The sequence below is a fragment of the Anabrus simplex genome, chromosome X, assembly GCF_040414725.1.
Source record: "Anabrus simplex isolate iqAnaSimp1 chromosome X, ASM4041472v1, whole genome shotgun sequence".
Classification (NCBI taxonomy): Eukaryota; Metazoa; Arthropoda; class Insecta; order Orthoptera; family Tettigoniidae; genus Anabrus; species Anabrus simplex.
The window spans coordinates 39,414,518-39,437,217 of record NC_090279.1 but is presented as its reverse complement, the minus strand read 5'-3'; the positions used below and the strand labels follow the sequence as shown (position 1 = coordinate 39,437,217).

General features: G+C 41.7%; 1 protein-coding gene across 1 annotated transcript in view; it reads right to left on the bottom strand.

The window, feature by feature from the left end:
• Window positions 1–7,761: 7,761 nt before the first annotated feature.
• LOC136886533 (zinc finger protein interacting with ribonucleoprotein K-like) overlaps window positions 7,762–22,700 on the bottom strand; it is a 62,316-nt gene continuing 47,377 nt past the window's right edge. The window contains exons 5-6 of the mRNA XM_068230798.1: window positions 10,622–10,934; window positions 7,762–7,857 (exon numbers count right to left, since the gene is read on the bottom strand). Of these exons, the coding sequence (XP_068086899.1) occupies window positions 7,762–7,857; window positions 10,622–10,934 (409 nt within the window). The remainder of the gene's footprint in view (window positions 7,858–10,621; window positions 10,935–22,700) is intronic.

Genomic DNA, 22,700 nt, shown 5'->3' with positions numbered 1-22,700 from the left:
AAGAAATCGTAACATGCACAAATCGCTATATATACGCTGGTGTCATACAAGTCAAGAAAAGACAAAGTTGTATTGGTTCCATCTACTTTCCATGAAAACCATTCTATTGATGGCGATTAAGATGGATCAAAACCCTCAATGATTACCTTCTATAATGACATGAAGTCGGGCGTTGATAAGGTGGATGAAATGAAATGCACTTACTCCGTGGCAAGAACATCACGACGTCGTGACTTCTTCCGTGCGATAAACATCAATTAATAGGATGTAACGATTACAATTTTATTCCAAGAAGTAAATTAATAACCAATTATTGTTAATTTAAAATTAGTTTTGCTAAGTCCTGTGATTTGCAGTTGATAACTTCTAATTTATCCTAAAGGACTGAAATGTTCTTGTAAATGTAGGCTATATATAAATTTATCAATATAAATAAAATCGAAATAAAGTAATTATGATGTAAGACAGATTGACAGATGAGAGAAATCAGGAATTCTTGGAAAAAGAATTGAAATGAAAAGAATGGAAGCTTACAAACAATCGCGGACTGTCAGTCCGCGCGTGTGTATTGGTGTTACAACAGAGCGCGCGTTTAAAGGAGGGTTAAGAGATCTTCCCCAGCTTGGACGGAATCGGAGCTCAAAGGACCGTTGTCTATGATATCACGTTAGTTTCTCAATATTTCCCTAGTTTACGTATAGGTATATAGTGTGCAGCCTCAGGGAAATGAGATACGAGAACAATGCTTGATGATATTTACAAAATCATTATATGATTCAAGAAGAGACTCTATAATCAGAATTTTATCGTCCAGTGAAATGGTACATTTCTCCCAATCAGCCTTCTTAAAATGATATCTTCTTCGAAAAGGAACTCAGATTTTAATGATTTAGAGGTACGATGTATAGAAGACGATGCCACAGAACTAGCTGCAAATAGAGGATTGTGGTGGCGCTTTGTAAATTCACAGTGCGTCGCAGACTGATCGCTGAAAGGCATAACAGTCTGCAATGAAGATGTCTGTAAAGGAACTGTCTGTGGTCAGATTCCAGCATATATCTGGCATATAAGAGGACTATGCAGGATTGCTTGACCCACTGATATCGCTGATAACTGAGATATGTCCCATATACAGTAAGTTAATATTTGGATGATCTAAGCCTACATCTCGCAATGTTGAATGATGCTGGAAGTTTGTTATGCAGTAGAACTATATCACACGAATCTGCCCATTATGCCCCAGCATCTCCGCTTCTGTCGGTACGTGCGTAGCCCCATGTTGTATTATGACTGTTGAAGTCACCAACAACAAACTTCACATATTGATGCTGGAAGGCTACACAAATCTAAGTACAGTACCTGGTAGCTTATTAATTGAGCTCTACTGTGAGAGTTTCAATGTGATAATGGGAGAGGATTTGGATGTTGGATAGCACTGAGGGTGTTCAACCACTAAATGCATGCCCTTGATTTTTGGATGGCGAAGATTCTCGTTTCGGCGAGTTTCCTGTATGCATATTATTAGCGTGAGGAGAAAACTGCGAGGGTTGTTGAACGACAGATAACGAGTAGAAAGTGGACCAATTTATCCTGTTTTTACTACTTTATTCATTTTTAAACGGCCTGTTATATTGGGTAAATTTTTATCTACATACAAACTTTAAATATTGTATATCTCAACATCACAAATGTAAATAGTAACAACCTCACAAATATTAGTGTACATAAGTAATGTAAATTTTAATTGATGTTCACTAGATCAATGAAGTAATGAAGAGGTATACCTCTCACAACATGTAACTTTTAAAGTTAAAAGGAAAAGATCCATTTTATTCTCATCATTTTAACACTAACTTGTCTTTAATAAGTTGTCAAATTGGGTCAGTTTTTATGCATGTACAACGTTTGTAATGTGATGTTTATGCAAACTAGTTTGATATATGACAGCTGAGGATGACCCCATAGGGGTCGAAACCAGTACTGGATTTACTGTAATTAATAGTAAATAAACATTGTATTGATAAGGTGGAGGCTTCCATAGCATTTTTATGTTGAAATGTATGATATCGTGCATAGTCAGGCGCTTACACTGAAATGCTTGACGTGGCTTCCCAGCATGACTGCAAGTTGGATAAAGCGGCAATGACTTTGCAGAATGTCTGTAACAATAATAAACATGATTGCCAGATGGTGGTTTACATTACAGCTTTGACTCAAAATAGTACTAATGTAGAGTAGAAAATGTCATAGCTAAACATCTAAACATACATACCCTATCCTCTTTTCTCTCTCATGTTTCTGGTTGCTAGGATACGCTTTCCGCTTCCAACACCTCTCCTTGGATCACATGGAGTTATATAACAGAACAATCTTCCATGTTATTAACCACTTTGTTCATAGGGCACGTTCAATTAAATTCAGTGAAGGGTCACTTTGGTCATCAGCTTAAATTCAATGAGACTTCACTTTCATCATCAGGCACGTTTCCTTAACCTTAAACATTAATTTTACCGGGCGAGTTGATCGTGCGATTAGGAGCGCGCAGTTGTAAGCTCGCATCCGGGAGATAGTGGGTTCGAACCCTACTGTCGGCAGCCCTGAAGATGGATTTACATGGTTTCCTTTTTTCACAACAGGCAAATTCTGGGACTGTACCTTAATTAAGGCCACGGCTGCTTCCTTCCCATTCCTAGGCCTTTCCTGCCCCATCATCGCCATAACACCTATCTGTGTTGGTGGGACGTAAAGCAAAATAGCAACAAAATACATTAATTTTATTGGATGACCATGATAGCTGAATGATGTAAATTGGAGGTTACTCAGATTCAATTTTAGGGTCCAGGTAACTCATCCTATGCTGATGGTCAGCTAGTGGACAGCCTCAATCAAAAAGGTGTGGCGATCACTTCCTAATAATTAGATGATTGTGAAACAGGAAGCATACTGAGTAGTATAATAGGCGGATTCGGCGGCCACCACCACCACCACAGGCTCCCAGAGGCCTCCTCCACCACCACCACAGCCAGAGGCCTCCCAGAGGCCTCCTCCACCACCACCACAGCCAGAGGCCTCCCAGAGGTCTCCTCCACCACCCGCGCGAAATTTGAATTTGTAAACAAAGCCACGTGCTTTTTGACAGCTGTCATCGACAACAACGCATCGCTAACCTCACTGCTGCCATCTTGACGGGCCTAAACCTCAGTTGTACCAACTTAACCTAACTAGCGCGAGATTTGAATAGGTAAACAAAGCCACGTGCTTTCTGACAGCCACGTGCTTTTTTGACAGACAACAACGTATCGCTAACCTCAGTGCAGCCATTTTGACGGACCTAAACCTCAGTGGTACCAACTTAACCTAACTAGTGCGAGATTTGAATAGGTAAACAAAGCCACGTGTTTTTTGACAGCCACGTGCTTTTTGACAGACAACGCATCGCTAACCCCAGTACTGCCATCTTGACAGGCCTAAACCTCAGTAGTACCAACTTAACCTTACTAGCGCGAGATTTGAATTTGTAAACAAATCCACGTGTTTTTTGACAGACAACAACGCATCGCTAACCTCAGTACTGGCATCTTGACAGGCCTGAACCTCAGTGGTACCAACTTAACCTAACTAGCGCGAGATAAACAAATCCACGTGTTTTTTGACAGCCACCTGCTTTTTTGACAGCTGTCATCCGCCATCCTTAATCCAGAGAGCACCGTGCTGTCCCCTTTATCGTAGTAGCTGCAAATTCGTCACCTGTCATCGGCAGTGCTGCCATCTTGGCGGGCCTAAACCTTAGTGCTACCAACTTAACCTCACTAGCGCGAGATAAACAAATCGACGTGCTTTTTTGACAGCTGTCATCCGCCATCTTTAATCTATAGAACACAGTGCTGCCCTCTTTAGCTACTTACCTTTGAAATGTGGTGGCGGATAATTTGAAAAATGCTTTTTGACAGCAGCCATCTTTAATCCAGAGAGCACCGTCCTGCCCTCTTCAGCTAGTTACCTGTGGTGGCAGGCAATTCCACGTGACAGCAGCCATCTTTGACAACCGCGCTGCCCTCTTCGTGGCGGTGGCAAATTCCACGTGGTCTTGTTTGGAAACAAACTCACGTGTTTTTTCTGACAGCTGTCATCCGCCATCCTGCATCACAAACCTCAGTGCTGCACTCTTTAGCTAGATACCTTTGAAATGTGGTGGCGGCAATTTGAAAAATTATATGTGCTCTTGTTTGGAAACAATGCCACGTGCTTTTTGAAAGCTATCATCCGCCATCTTTAATCAATAGAGCACTGTGCTGCTATCATGCGGGCAATTTCGTCAGCTGTCATCCGCCATCTTTTATTCACAGAGCACCGTGCTGCTCTCTGTAGTAGCGGGCAATTTGAAAAGTTCTGTTAGCTGTCATCCGCCATCTTTAATCAAGAGAGCACAGTGCTGCACTCTTTAGCTAGATACCTTTGAAATGTGGTGGCGGCAATTTGAAAAATTCTATGTGCTCTTGTTTGGAAACAAAGCCACGTGCTTTTTTGAAAGCAGTCATCCGTCATCTTTAATCAATAGAGCACTGTGCTGCTATCATGCGGGCAATTTCGTCAAATGTCATCCGCCATCTTTAATCCACAGAGCACGGTGCTGCCCTCCTTATGACAAGTAGTAGCGGGCAATTTGAAAAGTTCTGTTAGCTGTCATCCGCAATTTTTAATCAAGAGAGCACAGTGCTGCACTCTTTAGCTAGATACCTTTGAAATGTGGTGGCGGCAATTTGAAAAATTCTATGTGCTCTTGTTTGGAAACAAAGCCACGTGCTTTTTTGACAGCTGTCATCCGCCATCTTTAATCAATAGAGCACTGTGCTGCTATCATGCAGGCAATTTCGTCAGCTGTCATCCGCCATCTTTAATCCACAGAGCATCGTGCTGCCCTCTTTATGACATGTAGTAGCGGGCAATTTGAAAAGTTCTGTTAGCTGTCATCCGCCATCTTTAATCAAGAGAGCACAGTGCTGCACTCTTTAGCTAGATACCTTTCAAATGTGATGGCGGCAATTTGAAAAATTCTATGTGCTCTTGTTTGGAAACAAAGCCACGTGCTTTTTTGACAGCAGTCATCCGTCATCTTTAATCAATAGAGCACTGTGCTGCTATCATGCGGGCAATTTCGTCAGCTGTCATCCGCCATCTTTAATCCACAGAGCACGGTGCTGCCCTCTTTATGACAAGTAGTAGCGGGCAATTTGAAAAGTTCTGTTAGCTGTCATCCGCAATTTTTAATCAAGAGAGCACAGTGCTGCACTCTTTAGCTAGATACCTTTGAAATGTGGTGGCGGCAATTTGAAAAATTCTATGTGCTCTTGTTTGGAAACAAAGCCACGTGCTTTTTTGACAGCTGTCATCCGCCATCTTTAATCAATAGAGTACTGTGCTGCTATCATACGGGCAATTTCGTCAGCTGTCATCCGCCATCTTTAATCCACATAGCATCGTGCTGCCCTCTTTATGACATGTAGTAGCGGGCAATTTGAAAAGTTCTGTTAGCTGTCATCCGCCATCTTTAATCAAGAGAGCACCGTGCTGCCATCTTTAGCTAGATACCTTTGAAATGTGGTGGCGGCAAATTGAAAAATTCTACGTGCTCTTGTTTAGTAAACAAACTCACGCGCTTTTTGTCAGCTGTCATCCACCATCTTACATCGCAAACAGTGCTACACTCTTTAGTTGAAATATGGTGGCGGATAATTTAAAAAGAAAAATTCTACAGCAGCCATCTCTCGACGCTAATTGCACAAGATGGTGGCTATACACGACTCTTTAAAGGTGCTTATGCAAGATGGCCGCAATTCATAGGTTCTTATGAGACTCCCTTGGGATGCTTGCGCAAGATGGCGGTTATACAAGGCTCCTTATGAGACGCCCTAGGAATGCTTGTGCAAGATGGCGGTTGCTCTTACGAGGTGGCTTAAGGGTCCTAGCACAAGATGACTAGAGACGCCCTAAGGATGCTTGCGCAAGATGGCGGACGCAAGATGGCGGCTATACACGACTCCTTATGAGACGCCTTAAGGGTGCTTGCGCAAGATGGCTACTGCTCTTAGCGTAGAGGCTAACGTGTCATGCTAGTTCGATTCATTAAATTTTGGGCTTAAATGCAAAATATCTCGAAAACGGTGCATCGTAGAGCAAAACGGACAAAACATTTTCTGCCCAATACCTCGGTCCGTAGTACGAGGAACATGATAGCATAAGAAAAACATAGTCTAATGATGAGATCAACGGTTCGGTTCCTACTTTGGCCCTTTGGCATTCGCTCTGTTTTAGCTTGTATTGAAGCAAGTCTTCGTAAAATAATCAGGTCTAGCTATGGTAGAGAGTATAACGTGCCGTGCAGGTTCGATTCATTAAATTTGGGGCTTAAATGAAAAATGTTAAATATCTCGAAAACGGATACAAATTTTCTACCTGATACCTAGGTTTGCAGTATCAGGAACAAGAAAAGCATAGTCTAATGATGAGATCGACGGTTCGATCCCTACTTAGACCCTTTGGCATTGGCAGCTATCTATTTCTACAAGACGGCGGCCATACATAGCTTAAGAGCGCTTGCACAAGATGGCTGCTGCTCTTATGAGACGCCCTAGGGGTGCTTGCGCAATGTAGCAGCGACAAGACGATGACTATACACAGCTGCTTATGATACGGCCTAGAGGTGCTCACACAAGATGGTGGCTGCTCTGATGAAGTAAGCTAGCTTTGCATCGTGCAGGTATTTTACAGCACTAAACCTCATACCTTTGAAATGTGGTGGCGGGTAATTTGAAAAATTCTACGTGCTTTTTCTTCATAGCAGCTATCTTTAGACAATAGCGGCTATACATAAGCTGTTAAGGCCTCTTCTTATGTCAAGGCATAGCTCTTTCGAACAAGTTTAAACCTGCATCGGAATAGCTAGAGTAAGCACGTGTTGCAGTGATGACGTCATTATGCATGTTTAGAGTTGCAAATCACTAAGGAAACATAACAAGACTAGAATCGAACACTGCACTCTATGCCGTGAACTTTATCATGTGATCGGAACATTGATTGAAGTGTTTAGAACACTAAATAAGTGATCAAGACTAAAATAGAACACTGTACTCGATACAACATGTGTTTAGAACATGTCAGGGGATACCTTTGTTCTAAGAAGATTAGATTACCGCACATTCCTTGTAGGGCTAATAGGCTAAAGGGCTAGGGTGCCTCTCCTCTCTTTCTCCGGGCTTGAGACCGGCTCTACAACTAGAGGCGTAGTTAACACCCTAAGGATGGGAGAATGTTGGAAAATAATCTATACGAATATAGCTACTCGATCGACTATATACTACAGATGGATGACTTAGGTGAGGGTAGGAGCTTACTTAATAATACACGACGTAATTCATGCCTCTGGGAAGGCCCCTCGGGAGGAGGAGGAGGAGGCCTCTGGGAGCCTGTGGTGGTGGTGGCCGCCGAATCCGCCTATTATACTACTATAGTGCACAGTTGTTTATGGAGCAAAGCAGATAAAATCACATGTTATTTTCTCGTCAATCACAAAGTGGTTTTCTATAAATAGCCCTTCAAGCTTTCTTTGTGTTGGATATTAATTACATCCTGAAATCGTCCAGCCGCAATGTTATATTAATGTCACTGACCGCATACCACTGTTTAGGCCATATTTGTAAATATGCCCGGCATCACATTTCATCGTTTTTGATTGAACATAGTCAGATAATGTAAGTACTTAATTTAAATAAGCAGGCCTTCCTTGGTACCCGACTGTAATGTCTGGAAGTGACGACGAGCCATTAACAATCCCCCATACACAAGAGTTGACAATTCATGCTGAAGGTCTTTAACAGGCAAATATCAGTTTGACATGATGGAAAGTGTTCAGTATTCACTATGTCCCTTCAACACATGCAACTCTGAGATATAAGAGATTTTTAGTGACTTATTTGAGGTTCCAGTAGAGAAAAGCGAGTGGCCAATTCTCCGCCACTCTTTAAAAATGAATAAACTTACGGACGGGTATACTGCAACTCTCACATACGAACCTTTGCTTACACACGCCTCCTCCAGAAGTACGTGATCTTGATTAACGGCTATGGTCACTAAAGTTGAACTTTCGATTTTCACTCAGAACAGGTTGACAAAGTATTGTTGTTCTAGAGTTGCGGGAACAGGTGCAGTTTTGAGCTACAGGTCTACTCATAATTTAAAGAACACACTAGTGACACGTAGGAAGGGGAGCAAAAGGAGTGCTTGATTTTCAGCAACAATTTCTTCAATTGCATACCCTATTATGACTTGACTTGGCACTTATTTATTCCCCTGAAATATTTATTCAAACCTTTGAATATTATTTCGTGCGCTTCTACTATTTTACTACCTGTCTTTGCCATATGATCCTTCCGTGTTCATACGGATTACTTCTTATTCTCGAACCTATACGGCTCTTCAATGAGTGTTAATGAGCACACTTCTACTGAAGTCCGAAAACAGAAAAAGCGTCGTCCATGGTGTCATATATCTGTGATTGATGAGGAGATAACTCATGAAATGTCCTTTGATCCTTCCGCACACGGACCTGGCATTGTCACCACAAGATTCCATCTCAGAGAAAATGGCACAAACGGACGAACCGCTGTCCGGCGTACACCAAGAGTGTGCCTAAAAAGTGCCGTTCTGGCCGAAGAACTTTTTTTCCTCCGCTGTGTGCGATCGCATGTTCCTGGCTGTATCTACAGAATTGGAGAATGTCGTACGGAACATCAAACTCTCTTGCAGTAGTTAGTGGGATGTAAAATAAAATACGAATAAAACTGTTCACATGTGCGGCTTCGGCCCGGCGGGCAGGTTTTAAATGAACGCAACGCCCATGCTCGAAACACTTCTTAGCTCTGCGACGAGAGACCCATGAAAATGATTGTTTCCCCTCTCACTCACCGTGGAGAGAACGATCAAAACAGGAAACAACATCCCTGAACAGTAGATCACTCGGCTCGTGAGTCGATGAAGAACGCAGAAAATTGCGCGTCGATATTTGAACTGAAGGATACATTAATATTGATATTTCGAACGCACATTGCTGTCCATGAATTCCGTTCCACGCCTGGCTGAGGGTCGGTTGCTAAAACTGAACGACCGGGTGAGTTGACCGTGCGCGCTGAGGCGCGCGGCTGTGAGCTTGCATCCGGGAGATAGTAGGTTCGAATCCCAATATCGGCAGCCCTGAAGATGGTTTTCCGTGGTTTCCCATTTTCACACCAGGCAAATGCTGGGGCTGTACCTTAATTAAGGCCACGGCCGCTTCCTTCCAACTCCTAGGCCTTTCCTATCCGATTGTCGCCATAAGACCTATCTGTGTCGGTGCAACATAAAGCCCCTAGCAAAAAAAAATGAACTCGGAGAGTTGCTGCACTGCTCCGTGTTTTGTGACATCGTTCGCACGCAGTTGGTGTACACCGCCGAGACGGCGCACCAGCATAACTTCACGCCGGAATGAAGCTGCACGAGATTAAATAATAATGTTACGAGTACACGATCCTTCGAATTTTTCAACGCAATACCGAACAGTCGTGTGCGAGCTCTATGATAGATTTTTCGGCTGAAAAATATGCCACGGACATTTCACGGTATGGCTTCTCGTCTGTGTGCGGCCACGTGTTGCGAGAGTGCAATTCACCCGGAGACATACTGCACCACTGTGGCTACAAGATCGTGTCAGTCTGCAAATTCCCTACTAGGTTTCCTTTCCGGATGGATTTGCCACAGACATTGCATCAGTCGACTTTACGTCCGTGTGTGTCCGTACATGTAGTGCTACGTAGGATTTACTGCTGAATGATTTGCCACAGATACTGCAACAGTATTGCTTCTCGTGTGTGTGAGTCCGCATATGATATGCCAGGTTGCCTTTCTGCGTGTAGGATTTGCCACAGACATTGCATGAGAACGGCTCGACGCTGGTATGCGTCCGCACATGTAGTGCTACGTAGGATTTACTGTTGAATGACTTGCCACAGATACTGCAGCAGGATGGATTCTCGTGTGTGTGAGTCCGTATATGATATGCTAGTTTGGCTTTCTGCGTGTAGGATTTGCCACAAACATTGCATGAGAATGGCTTGACGCCAGTGTGGGTTCGCACGTGTCGTGCTAGTTGAGGTTTACTGTTGAAAGACTTACCACAGACCTTACACCAATGTGACTTCTCTTCTGTGTGAGTTGCCATGTGATTCGATAATGTACTTTTATGGGTGAAGACTTTTCCGCAGATGCTACAGGAGTATGGCTTTTCGCCTGTATGAATCCGGATATGTCCAGTTAGGTTGCTTTTAGATATGAAGGATTTGCCACAAACATTGCATTTGTTTGGCTTCTCGCCTGTGTGAGTCCATTTATGATCTTTCAGAGTGGTTAAATGACTGAAGAATTTGCCACAGATATTGCACAAATAAGGCTTCACGCCTGCGTGAATCCGCATGTGAACTTCTAGACTGCTCTTCCTGGTGAAGGATTTGCGACAGATATTGCAACAATGTAGCACGTGAGAACGCATGTGGTTCGTCAAGTAACACCAATTCCTGAATCTTTTAAGACATACTGAGCACTCGTTTGCTATCCCACTTGTATGTAACCGCATGTGGTCTGTCAGCATGTTCCTCTCTGTAAAGCATTTATGGCAAAATCCGCACTCTAGGAGCGGGTGGATCCTCAAGTGTTCCGACAAGATGCTTCCGCTATCGAACAGCTTTCCGCAGTGACCGCACTTGAAGGGACGATCTTCATTGTGTCTCTTCAGATGTTGTAAGAGGCCTAAATTCCCGGCCAGGACATCACTGCACACATTACACCAAAAACAAGGTGCTCCACCATCCGGAGGTTGATGATCTGCATAGCTTACCTCAGGTCTCGATCTACAGTGAAAAATTAACACCATGTGACCAATAGTTCAATAGCCACCTATCACATAAAGGAACATTCCACTCACTGATACCCCATGCAGAGACCTTGTTACTCATGAACATCACATTCCTGAGGGTAAACATCATCTTAGGTTAAATTCAGAGTGTAGACATAAATTTCAAAAGCTCTCATTTGTTACGAGGTTGTGTTGCATCTTTTCTCTCGAATCACGATATCACGCGCAAGAAACTTCTGACCATTTTGGAATGAACGAGTTAACAGACCTCATTTAAAGAATGCATGAGAAGTGGTCCAGCCTCAAAGGAAAATTATAAGCCCTTTAATCCGACACACATTTAGCTATTGAAATCTGTATATTCTGTTCTACATAAATGATGGCACATGGTTTGGAGCTTTTATCTTCTTCTTCCACACAGTGCTTTGTGGCATGCAAGTAACATTTTTTGTAAAACCTCTGTTAAGGTTGTGAGATTCGCAGTGATGTAGATATTAGTAAAGTTGAGAAAATTGTTTGCCGACAGTCAGCTAGATCTGCTGAATCATGGCTAATGTTTTATGAATGTTATTTACTGTCATGCAAACACACATATTGTATTTGTACATTGATATCATATCAGTGTATAGCATTCTATTATGTCACAGTGCGGTTATTTCTAATTAGGTAGCTTTGATGTGCAATCAAACAGAGCCAACCTATATATAGGACAGTAGGTTCATACAAGGAAGTTCATACTTACTACCTTCTATTACATCAGCCTAACTCTTAATTGCTGTTTTAACAGAGGCCGCATGCAACATGGAAACCACTAATCCTGATGAAATCCTGGAAAGGCTGAAATAAAACAAGCAGATGACCGCTCGTACCCTAACACTGACACTTTTTTTCTCACCCAGATACTGCTGTCATAGACATTATGAATGCAACAAACAATATGGCTCTCATATTAGTGTTTTATTACAAAGGGCACTAGGAAAGCTTTGCAATGTGAGTGAACGCTTAAGACTTCTTCAAAATAATTTCCACCACACTCAATACACTTGTCGAAACTAGTCACTGAACCAACTCTGTCACGTTTTTCAGTTACATTTTCACACTCTTCATCCAGTGGTGCCAGAAGCTCCAGGTCGGATGCAAAACGCCGCCCTCTCAGCTTTATCTTCACTTCTGGGAAGAGTGTGAGGTCACATGGGCAAGATCAGGACTCTATGGAGGGTGATCAAGCACAGTCAACCCGGATATGGCAAGAAAATCCAGTTACATTAACATGATGTGCTGGAGCATTGTCGTGATGCAAGAGCCAAGTGTTGATGCGTCACCTTGGACAGAGCTGCTTGATAGCCTGGAGGACCTGAGGCAGACAAGTCTCACTGTACCACTTCGCAGTAACTTTCCTTTGTGTTTCTAGCACATCCCGAGTCAAGATGCCCCGTTTAGTGAAGAATACTGCAATCACCCTTTTCTTCACTAACCTTAACTTTCGCACAGTCGCACGAGTGCCCTCATCTTCACACAGCCACACCTTTTTCCGAGATTTTGTTGGGACATCGTAATAATAAAGCCAAGTTTCGTCACCTGTAACGATGCTACTGACGTTACGCGAAGTCCTATTTTCAATCTTTTAGCATTTTTCGGCACCGTTTCACTCGATGTGCCCTTTGTTCCTCTGAAGGTGAATGGGGCACCCAAAGGGAACAAACCCCTCTAACATGGAGATGGTCGTGTAGCATTGAATGAAATGCAGGTGCAGGGATGTGGAGGGACTCTTCTATCTGCCCATAGCAACCGCCTCTCTTGATGCAACATTTTCCTCCCAGCTTCAATGTTTTCCTCGGTCACTGATTCAGACGGTCGCCCAGAACGATGATCGTCTTCAACCCCAGAATTTCCCCTCTGGAACTGTTTGTACCAGCATGAAATTGTTGTCCGATGAGGGAAGTCTTTCCCCAGCACAGGAGTCACCTCCTCCAGGCACTGGTCAACAGTTAATCCATGAGCAAATCTGTAGCGGATAATTGCGTGATATTCACCTTTACAACACACTGACATCTTAACTTGCTTTTAATTCCATTGCTTGGTAATAACTGGTGTGAAGGTCGCACCATGCTCTCCTCTAGAGCGGATTTCACCCCTCTTTTCATCCCTCACCATAACAGGGGTGACCGGCCAACCGTTTTTGCGTATTGCAAAACTTTCCTAGTGCCCTTTGTACAATGTTCTCATATCCTAAATTGAACCCAAATGCAAGCTCTCATGTACTTGAACATTCACACAAGTTTCCCCCTAACACTACGGTAAGAAGGAGCACGAAAAACAAGACTTGAGCCAAATTTCGAGATGACAGAACGATGAGTTGCACCTTAGTGGATATTGTTCCTATGTAAAGGAACGAATGAGAAGCCTTTTATTTCAAAAGTTCACTGACAACCTAATTACTTTTAGTGGATTGATAACACAGTCAGACGGCATCCAAGTCTGTGCCTGTCTCCCCACCGCAAGTGGATCTACATATTCTACGAAAGAAGAGCAAGAAATAATAATTTCTTGCTTATGGGAAATAACAGTCACGCAGAGCAGGATACATCGTAACATGAACTGGTACTCTCTCATTCATATTGTATTCACTGAATTCACATGCCCGAGTCGAATGCATGACTTCTTCTCAAGCAAAGTAATGGGAGGCTCGACCACATGTTCTTACTGCACACTTAGGAGAAAATGAGTGGATAAATAAAAGGGGGACATTTATTCCAGATACGACAGGATAGACATCTTGATCATCACACAACATATTGATGTAGAGAACAGGGGCAGAAAATACGACACTTGATTGTACGTCATACGTTTTGTGGCATATCATGCCAAGCAAAAGGTGCAAAAGTCTGTGGCCATTCTTCTTTACCAGATTATGTGATTTTTGTGACGAGTGATTTATCAGGTTCGCAATTAGTTTTTCAGTAATATGGCATTTCATTTTTTATTGACAAATTTGATGCACGAACCAGCTACATTGCTGTAACACGTGACGCGTCCCAGGTGAAGGATACAGGTTCCGCCCTGGCCTGCCGGTAGAATTGAGCGAAATTGAATATCTCTCGCGGACCAAACACGCACAAGTTTGCAATGACAACTTTGGCAGAGATGGAGACGTTCCGTACGGAGCAGTTGACAGAAGAGGTACTCTATCTTTTGGGAAGTTAATTCAGAAAGGAGCGTAGCGTTTCATCTCCACAGGAGCAGCTGCAAAAAAGGCGTCTGTTCCCATATCCGGAGCGGCGTAACTCCCTGCTGTCATGAGCTCTGAAATGCCTCAAGACAAGCCAGCCATAAAATAACACCACACATATGATTACAGAAATATGTCTCATGGAATCGGAACCAATGCTAGGATGTCCTCTGAAAGGGACGCGCATTGGCAGGGCCCAGTCACCATGAAAAGTATGCAAGGGTTGCCGTCGCACGGGCTTGACGGCTAAGCAAGCGAGTACCCCCATTCTGTATCCCCTCACTGAACTACCTCTGAATGAACTGGCAAATTACCCACAGCACATCAGAGAAGGCATATAGGCATCTGTGAGGTGCAGGAATAAAGATGGAGTGGAGAAAAAACATGCGAAATGCGGAGCAGCTACTAACTTATGTTCAACGGAAGCCGAAGAACCACTAATGGTGTTGGCACTGTTTTATCAGCAAAATTTAACGGTCCAGTCTCCGAGGTGCAAAAGTATGACAATCACTTGATGTAACTCGTCCACATTGGAGAGGGAAGGAAATTCAAATTTTTCAGTGGAATGCTCCACACACTGGCCTGGGCACGGAGAACAAACATGCCTACCAGGCACTGCCTGACGAGAAGACCGCAGACAATCTCATCGTTGCTCGTGATCTGAAAGGAAGTGTCAAACGGAGGAAGAACACACAGTCCATGGCGTTCATGAATATGGACAGAGAAACGACAATGGCAACAAATTCCCGATTATGCAGAAACTGATTATCGCGAACACACGGTTCAAAAAGCGTGATATTCATCTAATCACATACTACAGTGGCTCACATCCAACTTACACTGACTACATCCTTGGTTTTTTTTGCTAGGGGCTTTACGTCGCACCGACACAGATAGGTCTTATGGCGACGATGACTACATCCTTGTGAGACGAAGGAATCTCAAAGATGTTCTAGAGACAACAGTTGTTCCTTACGAAACCGCTGCGATGCAACGTCGACCAGTCATCTGTAAGCTGCGGATAAAGTCATCAGGAGCCCAATACTTCACAGGAAATAGGTCAAAAGGGATCGAATCGTGGCACCTGAAGAAGGAGGCCAACTTTGTTGGAAATGTTACAGTGCCACAAATCACTATAGCTGAAGTGAGTCGGAAGGCGCACGCACTAATCCTGAAACAACTCAGTCAGGGCGACGACAACGAAGGGTTACCTATGACATGTGGCTTCGAAATGACCATGTTAAGTATGCAGTAAGGTTGAAGAAACAGCTGTACCACGAGTTTCATGCTCCTCGGAATGCCTACAAAGCAGCAACTAGTAAACTGAAGGAGGTCGTTGCACTATCACAGGCAAACCGGTAAAGAGGTCTATATGTGAAACATGACACGCGCGGAATATTTACCGGCTACTCAAATCGAAGCATTGCGAAACGGCAGAAGTCCAACGTTTTTACACCATCAATGAGGAAGCAGACGATTTGCTACTGGACTGACGGGAAGCGCGAGTACACTAGCGGAACTGTTTGTTAAGAGTGAAGAGATGTTTTCCAGTGTTGATTTAGTTAAATGTAACAAAGGCTTTTCAGTCTGTCAACAAACTGCAAATACAATGTAAATTATAACACTATGAACATACATGTAAAATACACACAAACATGGAAAGAATGACATGTTTCGTTCTACAAAAACATCCTCAGATTCTATCAAATCACTTAAAGCTTATATATATTATGACCTTCCAATGAAGTGTAATTACATGTCAGGGAGTCATTGAAGGTCATAAGGTCATAAGTATGATAGATGCATATGGACGGTATGGACGTAAGATAAATTGTTGATGCACGGTGAATTTAAATATATTCGTAATATATGAGCCGACACAACTCGCGAACTGATGGTAGATCTTATGGAAGAGAATCGGTAGATCAAGCTCAGAACCCCGTGGTATACATCGGACCGCATGAAAACAGTGTAGTCACAAGCGGGTATCAATAAATATTTGCAGTAACAGCTGAGGAGAAGAAAGGCCAGACATTACATCTAGTATTACAGACGTCAAGGAGGCCATGGATTGAGCCGGAATTATACACAGTTAATCATCTAACAGGCGTGTGGTATGACGTACTTCAAGTGGAGAAGAATAAACAATAGTAGCATGTGTTCCTTTGTGAATCTCCGTGATAACGTTTCCTCAAATGTCAAAATCATATGTAAAGAAGTCCGGATTGTAGTTATGTGGTTCATGGAAAGCAGCCTCATTATTATTATGGTAAATAATGAAGTTAGAATTTGTTTCAATGTTAATTCTTGAGTAGCAGAAAAAAGATCGAGAAGCAAATAGTGAGCACAGCTCTTGTATGCGAGTTAAAGTCTTTAAAATTTAAGAAGTTGAGGCCTAAATAACGTTTGATAAACTAAATATAGCATTGAGCGACACTAATTTATACAGGCCAGTATTAATCTATAACAGTGGACTTGTAAATATGTATGAATTCGCTCTAATTATTTTGTTCGTGTTTCAGATTGAACCCAAGATGTTGCCTATATTTGTGAATAAGAAAGTCCATATACAGGAGATGTCCGAGTAAACCAGTAGGATCCTGGTGGGTCCGCGCTCTGCCGAAATGCATGAGATGGCTGAAAAATAACCTGACTACCAATACCTATGGAGAAGCGAGGAAGTCAGATGAGTAGTCGAACCTTGCCTTTCTTGTTTACTTGTAGATGCTTATAGTATTAGTAGATCTTTTTAAATGTCACACAGGTGATGTAAAGTGAAATAACTTGAATGTTCTAACGTGCTAACGGTGTTGGTTTAACGTCATATAATGCTACTGCGTATATTAGAATATCGTTTCCGTCGGTGAATATTTGGGTTAGGCGATCTTTCCTGCGTTGTTTTCCGTGTTAGTGGAACAGCTATGAAGCGAGTGTGATCTTGAATGCCACAGGTAAGTTTTTAAGTACCGATGTGTGAGATATTTGATGTGGTGATCTTATAATATGAATAATTCCGCGGAGTGTTGTGATGTGTTTAGTGGATCGATTCAGTGATGGTTGTATGAATAATAGTGAAACTCTTCAAATATATTTTAGCTCATTTGTGTAGGGAATGATGATTGTTTTCATTATGTGGTGGACATTGTGTGGCGTAAAATATGTAGGGTCATGTAAAGGTATAGTTGACGGTATAATTAGAGAATGATTTATTGAGTGGTGAATTGCGGTAGTAATTTAATTCTTTGAGATGGCCAATGGTTAGGATAGTGTTATTGAGAGGTATTTCCGCCGCGTATATTTGAGTTTATTAGATGAGCGAGTTTCGTAGCGTTGATTGGATGCTTTTCGAAGAGATTGGTTAGGCATACGAGCTGACTTGAGTTTAATTTGATATCACATGGATAGCGGAATGTAATTTACGAACACGCGAGTAGGATCTTCGACAAGCTACTCGAACGATAATTAGATTGTGAGAGTATTGTCACCTGTACTGTAGATCAATCTGTGGCATTGCTAGATGTAGTAAGTTGGCGCTGTAGAAGTATTTTCCAGCAGGATGGAATGGAGCCGATGCAACGCAGATCGTCTAGCATTTGATCGTTCACTTATTTATGACAGTAGTTAGTACTTTATTTCAGGTCCAGCCATATGATGCCGTTCGTTGGATGGAGACATGCAGTTATTTAATTATGGAGCAATGATATTATTATTATGTATTTGAAGGATTTTCGGTGTTTATCATGCGCCGTTAGAAAATTCAAGTTATTATTAAGTTAGATAGGAGGTTATAATGAAGTAATAGGAAAAGTAGAGCAGGGAGGACAGGTTCGTCTAATAAATGCGTCAGCGAATGAACAAACAAGATGAATGAATAGAAACTGAAATTGCTGATTTTCCATTATATTAATTTATATTTATTTAAGTGAATCAATGTTGTTTAATGATGAGATTTTAATTTAATGACTGACAATTATTTTTCAAGATGGACTTGATTCTTTTAATACAGTGCGATAAGAGATGCACAAGGATAATTTATTTTTATGTTGCATATTCAGTTGTTCAATTGTAGTCAGTTAATTTCACTTTATTAAACTTATTACACTTCCAATTTTTCATTGCAATTTTCATTTATGCCTAATTTAAGTGAACTTATTATTCTGAGACTGATGTTAGATCATTACCAGGTTAATTATTGATAGGATGTGACCGCTTTCTTTCAGAAGGGCCATGCCCTGAGTGGAGGATCATGTAAACACCTGAATTCTAGTCGAGCGCATTATGAAATTAATTATCATCTTCGAACTAGGCGTCCCACGAACGGTCAAAATATATATATATATATTGTACCAGGAAAAGTTCTTGGGTAAAGGGCATGAGTAGGACCTCAAGGAGTGGAACTTGGTTTTGGAGCCGATACAGAGTAGGATAGACTCGCAGAGCGAATAATAGATGGTTATACATTTTTTAAAACAACTTATTGATTCATCACCCTGCAATATGATTATTCGACTCAAATCTGGCATTGAAATTAAAAGTTTAAACGTAATCTTCTCGAATTCTGTTCATGAAAATTAAATAAATATCACTGATTCCAAAGTCTTTCATATGTGAGAATTAGATTTCCACCTAAAGTCTTTCTAAATATGAGCACACACTTGTAACTGCAAATTGACATGAGAAATTAAATTTCTGTTAAAAATTTTCAGTTTTTCAGTTTGTAAACGTTGATGTATAGCACACTAGAAAAGCCTAAAGTCTTTCTATGAGATATGAAAATTAAATTTGAAAATTAAATTAATCACAAAAGAAGAACTTCTGAGAAATCATGACAACTCTGAAATATTTGTTCACATGCGGCACTGAAGTTCCCACTGTTCAAAATTAATGAGAAAATTTTAGTCAGTTTGTTACTACTCACTTAATGAAAGAAATGTTGCTACAAATGTTGAAGGATGGACATCTAGAATGTTCCGTGGAGAATCAGGATCAGCGATGTTCCCTTAACACACCATGTTGACGTCCCCCGATGAGGTGATGATAGCTGGAACTGGATCGTGTAGAATTGCAGCTCGTTAAGGTGATTTTGCGCACACGGAAAATTCACTTGGTGCGAGTAGTTATCACTGACACTGTCATTTACTGTTGAACACAGTTTATGGTGTAATTGAACTTTAAGACGTTAAATGAATAATCACAGTCCTTTCTGTATGAAATACTATTTAAAGTCGTTACTGAAAACGTCCATAATGACACAGTTCACACTTGAAAAAGCACAGTCTATAATCACAGTCTTTGAACACGGTCATTAAGTCACTAAGGATTATTTTCTGATTATCTTGTTATTATAACGTCATATTACCTCAGAAAAAGTTCTTAGTATTCACCCAGTTTACTACTGTAAGTTGTATACTAATATGGCATGAACACTATATGAATAAAGAAACACTGTTCGATGCTCGAAAAGAAATGAGTTCTGGTAATTCTACACATTAGTTACTGTTCATGGTAGAAGGTCAATATCATGTGAGGTAAACTAAGTCTACACGTAATGATATATTCTGTGAACGTCAAATATTTGGGATTTGCACTTCAATAAATTCACTCGTATTATATTCTCAAATGTCTCTAGAATTAGACCGTAGTCGCGACGTGATATACTAAATACAGTGCGACGTCTTTTATAATTTTGTCGGCAATATAACTTCGTATTCCGGAAACGCGACGGCAAGTACTTTCACCGTGGCTGCGCGGACATACTGTACGAGTGTCGGTCGCTCTTCTGTCTCACTCACACACATCTGTGTACTCGTCCTTGTACTGCTCTGCTCTGATTGTTAGCCTTGACATATATACTGGCGCTGGGAGGGGTGGTATCTCTTGGCCATGTGACCGTGAGTGCGTAATTTTCTTAGATTTTAAATTATTATAACTCAACAACCATGGGATGGATTAATTTGAAATTCACAGGGATTAACTTTTATGACGTCCGCTACAATTCAGCGTTTGTCCCGTTGAAATTGGTTCAGGCGTTGAAAAGCTTGCGGAAAGAAAATTATTTTCGAGAAATATCTGTAGGGGAGGTGAACTTCGAACGACAGGTGACGTCACTTGACTCCGCCTAGTGCACTCGTGGAGTCTGGCACATGATGGAACATTCCTTTACTTAGATGTTCGTACGTCGGACGGATATTTTATGCTGGAATGACGTTTCTTTCGATTGGTATGGACCAGGACCTAGGCTTTCCTGGTACATCTTCCCCTTGGTTGGACGAAAAGAAAATACGCAGGATTTTCTTTTCCAGGCTTTACTCTTCCTGTGGTACATATTGTTTTAAATTGGCTCTCTGGAATTGGATATAGCTTCTTCTGATAAGGAGACAAGTCATTTTCATCAAGATGATATTCGTAGCCAGCTATCTCTCCAGGCTTGTCATCGAACACACTTGCAAATTTTTGTAGAACATCATTTTTGGCCTCCTCCAATTTTAATTTAATTTCCGGGTCTTCAACCACGCTGGCTATTGACATTATATAATCCGGACCTATGATGGAGTTCTCATTGAATAGGGACTCTGCATCGTCCTCACTTTGGTCACCCTTTCTACATTCTGCTACGGCTGGCGCAACCTCGCTTACAGCGGGCTTAATTATGTCACCACCGGCTTCTTCAAAACGGGCTCCATTCTCTTGAACTTCCAGGTCGCTTGGTCCTACCAGCTGTAGTCCTACTGAATAATTCTTTAATCTTACGAGGTTGGCATCATAATCAATAGTTCCTTTGTATTTGATCATAAAATCTGATCCACGTATTAAATTGAAGTCAAGACGTGATACTACCAAAAATATGTGTTCGAATGACTGACTGTTAATTTCAAACTCTAAAAATGCCTGGGATTTACACTTAACAACTTTATCAGGAACTATCCCTCTTACTTTGATCTGAGCTGCAGGCAATAACAAAACATTGTTCTGATTTTTAAGTGAGTCTACAAGCCTATCAGAAATTAAAGAAGCTTGCGCTCCAGAATCGATGAGCGTAATCACCTGTAGGTTGCCTGTGCGTACTGTTATGACAGGTAACGAACGTGTAATGATTGCCTTGGTGTTTGTGCGTCGGAATCGTCAATGTGCCAGTAATCGATAACAGCAGTACAATCGTTTGTATTCTCGTCCTCATCGTGTTCTGTAGTCAATCTCCCTATTGTGAGATCGGCGTTTTTTATAGCACCTGTTGATTCAGGATCAGGTGATCTTTGTTCACTTGGTCCGAATTGACGTTGGTATTCCAGGGATGTGGCTCCAAGCTCATCAGGATTACGATTTCTCTCCCTGACGTATTCCCGTGTATCCTTCCATCTATTTTCGAGTTCTCGTCGTCTAGACTCACGATTTCCTTCAGGAGTGCTTTCACGCTGTCTCCATAAATTCCTAGGTTGGTAAGGGTGTCTATCCTGATTCCTCTGACGTCTAAAATTCCGGAATCTGGTTGGGTTGGTAGGGCTTAATCTGCCTTCTTCACGTGTCCTGGGTTCCTCTCTCTCTGGCGGTTTTATTTCCGCAGAGTTCGTATTTATTTCTCGACTCCTGTTAGTTATCGGACTAGATTGGATATTAGCCGTATCTAACCTGCGCAAAGTAGCGTCGAAATGTTCCAATGTTTTAATGTTGGCAGCGACTAGTATCTCTTGAACATGAGGCGGATATTGAAGTGTCAGGATCTGAATTAGTTCGATATCTGTCAAAGGTGGATCTAAAAATTGTAATTTCTTTAATTGCATTAAACAATAATCTGAATATCGGGAAGTATTGACTGAAGTACTGTATTTACTAGAGTAGAGTTGCATCTTGACGAGGTGTTGTATTTCAGAATCCCAAAAGCGTTTCAGAAGTGCCTTTTTAAAGTCGTCATAGTTTTTAAAGTTGCTCTTAAAAGCTATGAACCATGACAAGGCTCGTCCTTCTAGAAGCTTGGATACTACTCTAAGTTTTCTATCGTCATCTACCCTATTCTCTTCCAGGTAATCGTCGACATTTAACAAAAATTCTCGAGCAGTATACTCGTCACGTCCTGAAAATTTGACTGGTTTGTCATTTGGTACTTTAATGAGGGTTGTTATGTTGTGTACTTCCCTCGAAGAACCAGGGATTGTGACGTCAGTCGTATGTTCTTTGAGTTTAATTTGATTCAATTCTTCAGACAAGTTTTAAATTTTGGAATTAATTGAGGCGTCTAAACCTGTTATTTAATTTCTCAAGTCAGTTTTAATGACTTGTACGTCTTTACAGAAAGCAGCTATCTGGGTATTCGTGCTGTCTAGCTGTCCTGTCATACGCTTGTCGAGTTCTCCTTGCGTGCTCTTAATTAATCCTATCTCGTTTCGTAATTGGCCCACGTCGTTCTTTAATGCATCTCGCAAGTTTTCCTGCACCTGAGCTAGCTTTACTTGAGCTTGTGAGATGTTACCATGGGATTCTTGAAATTCAGTCCGTAAATCTTTGAGTTCGGTGGAAAATGCTTGAACGGAAGGAAGA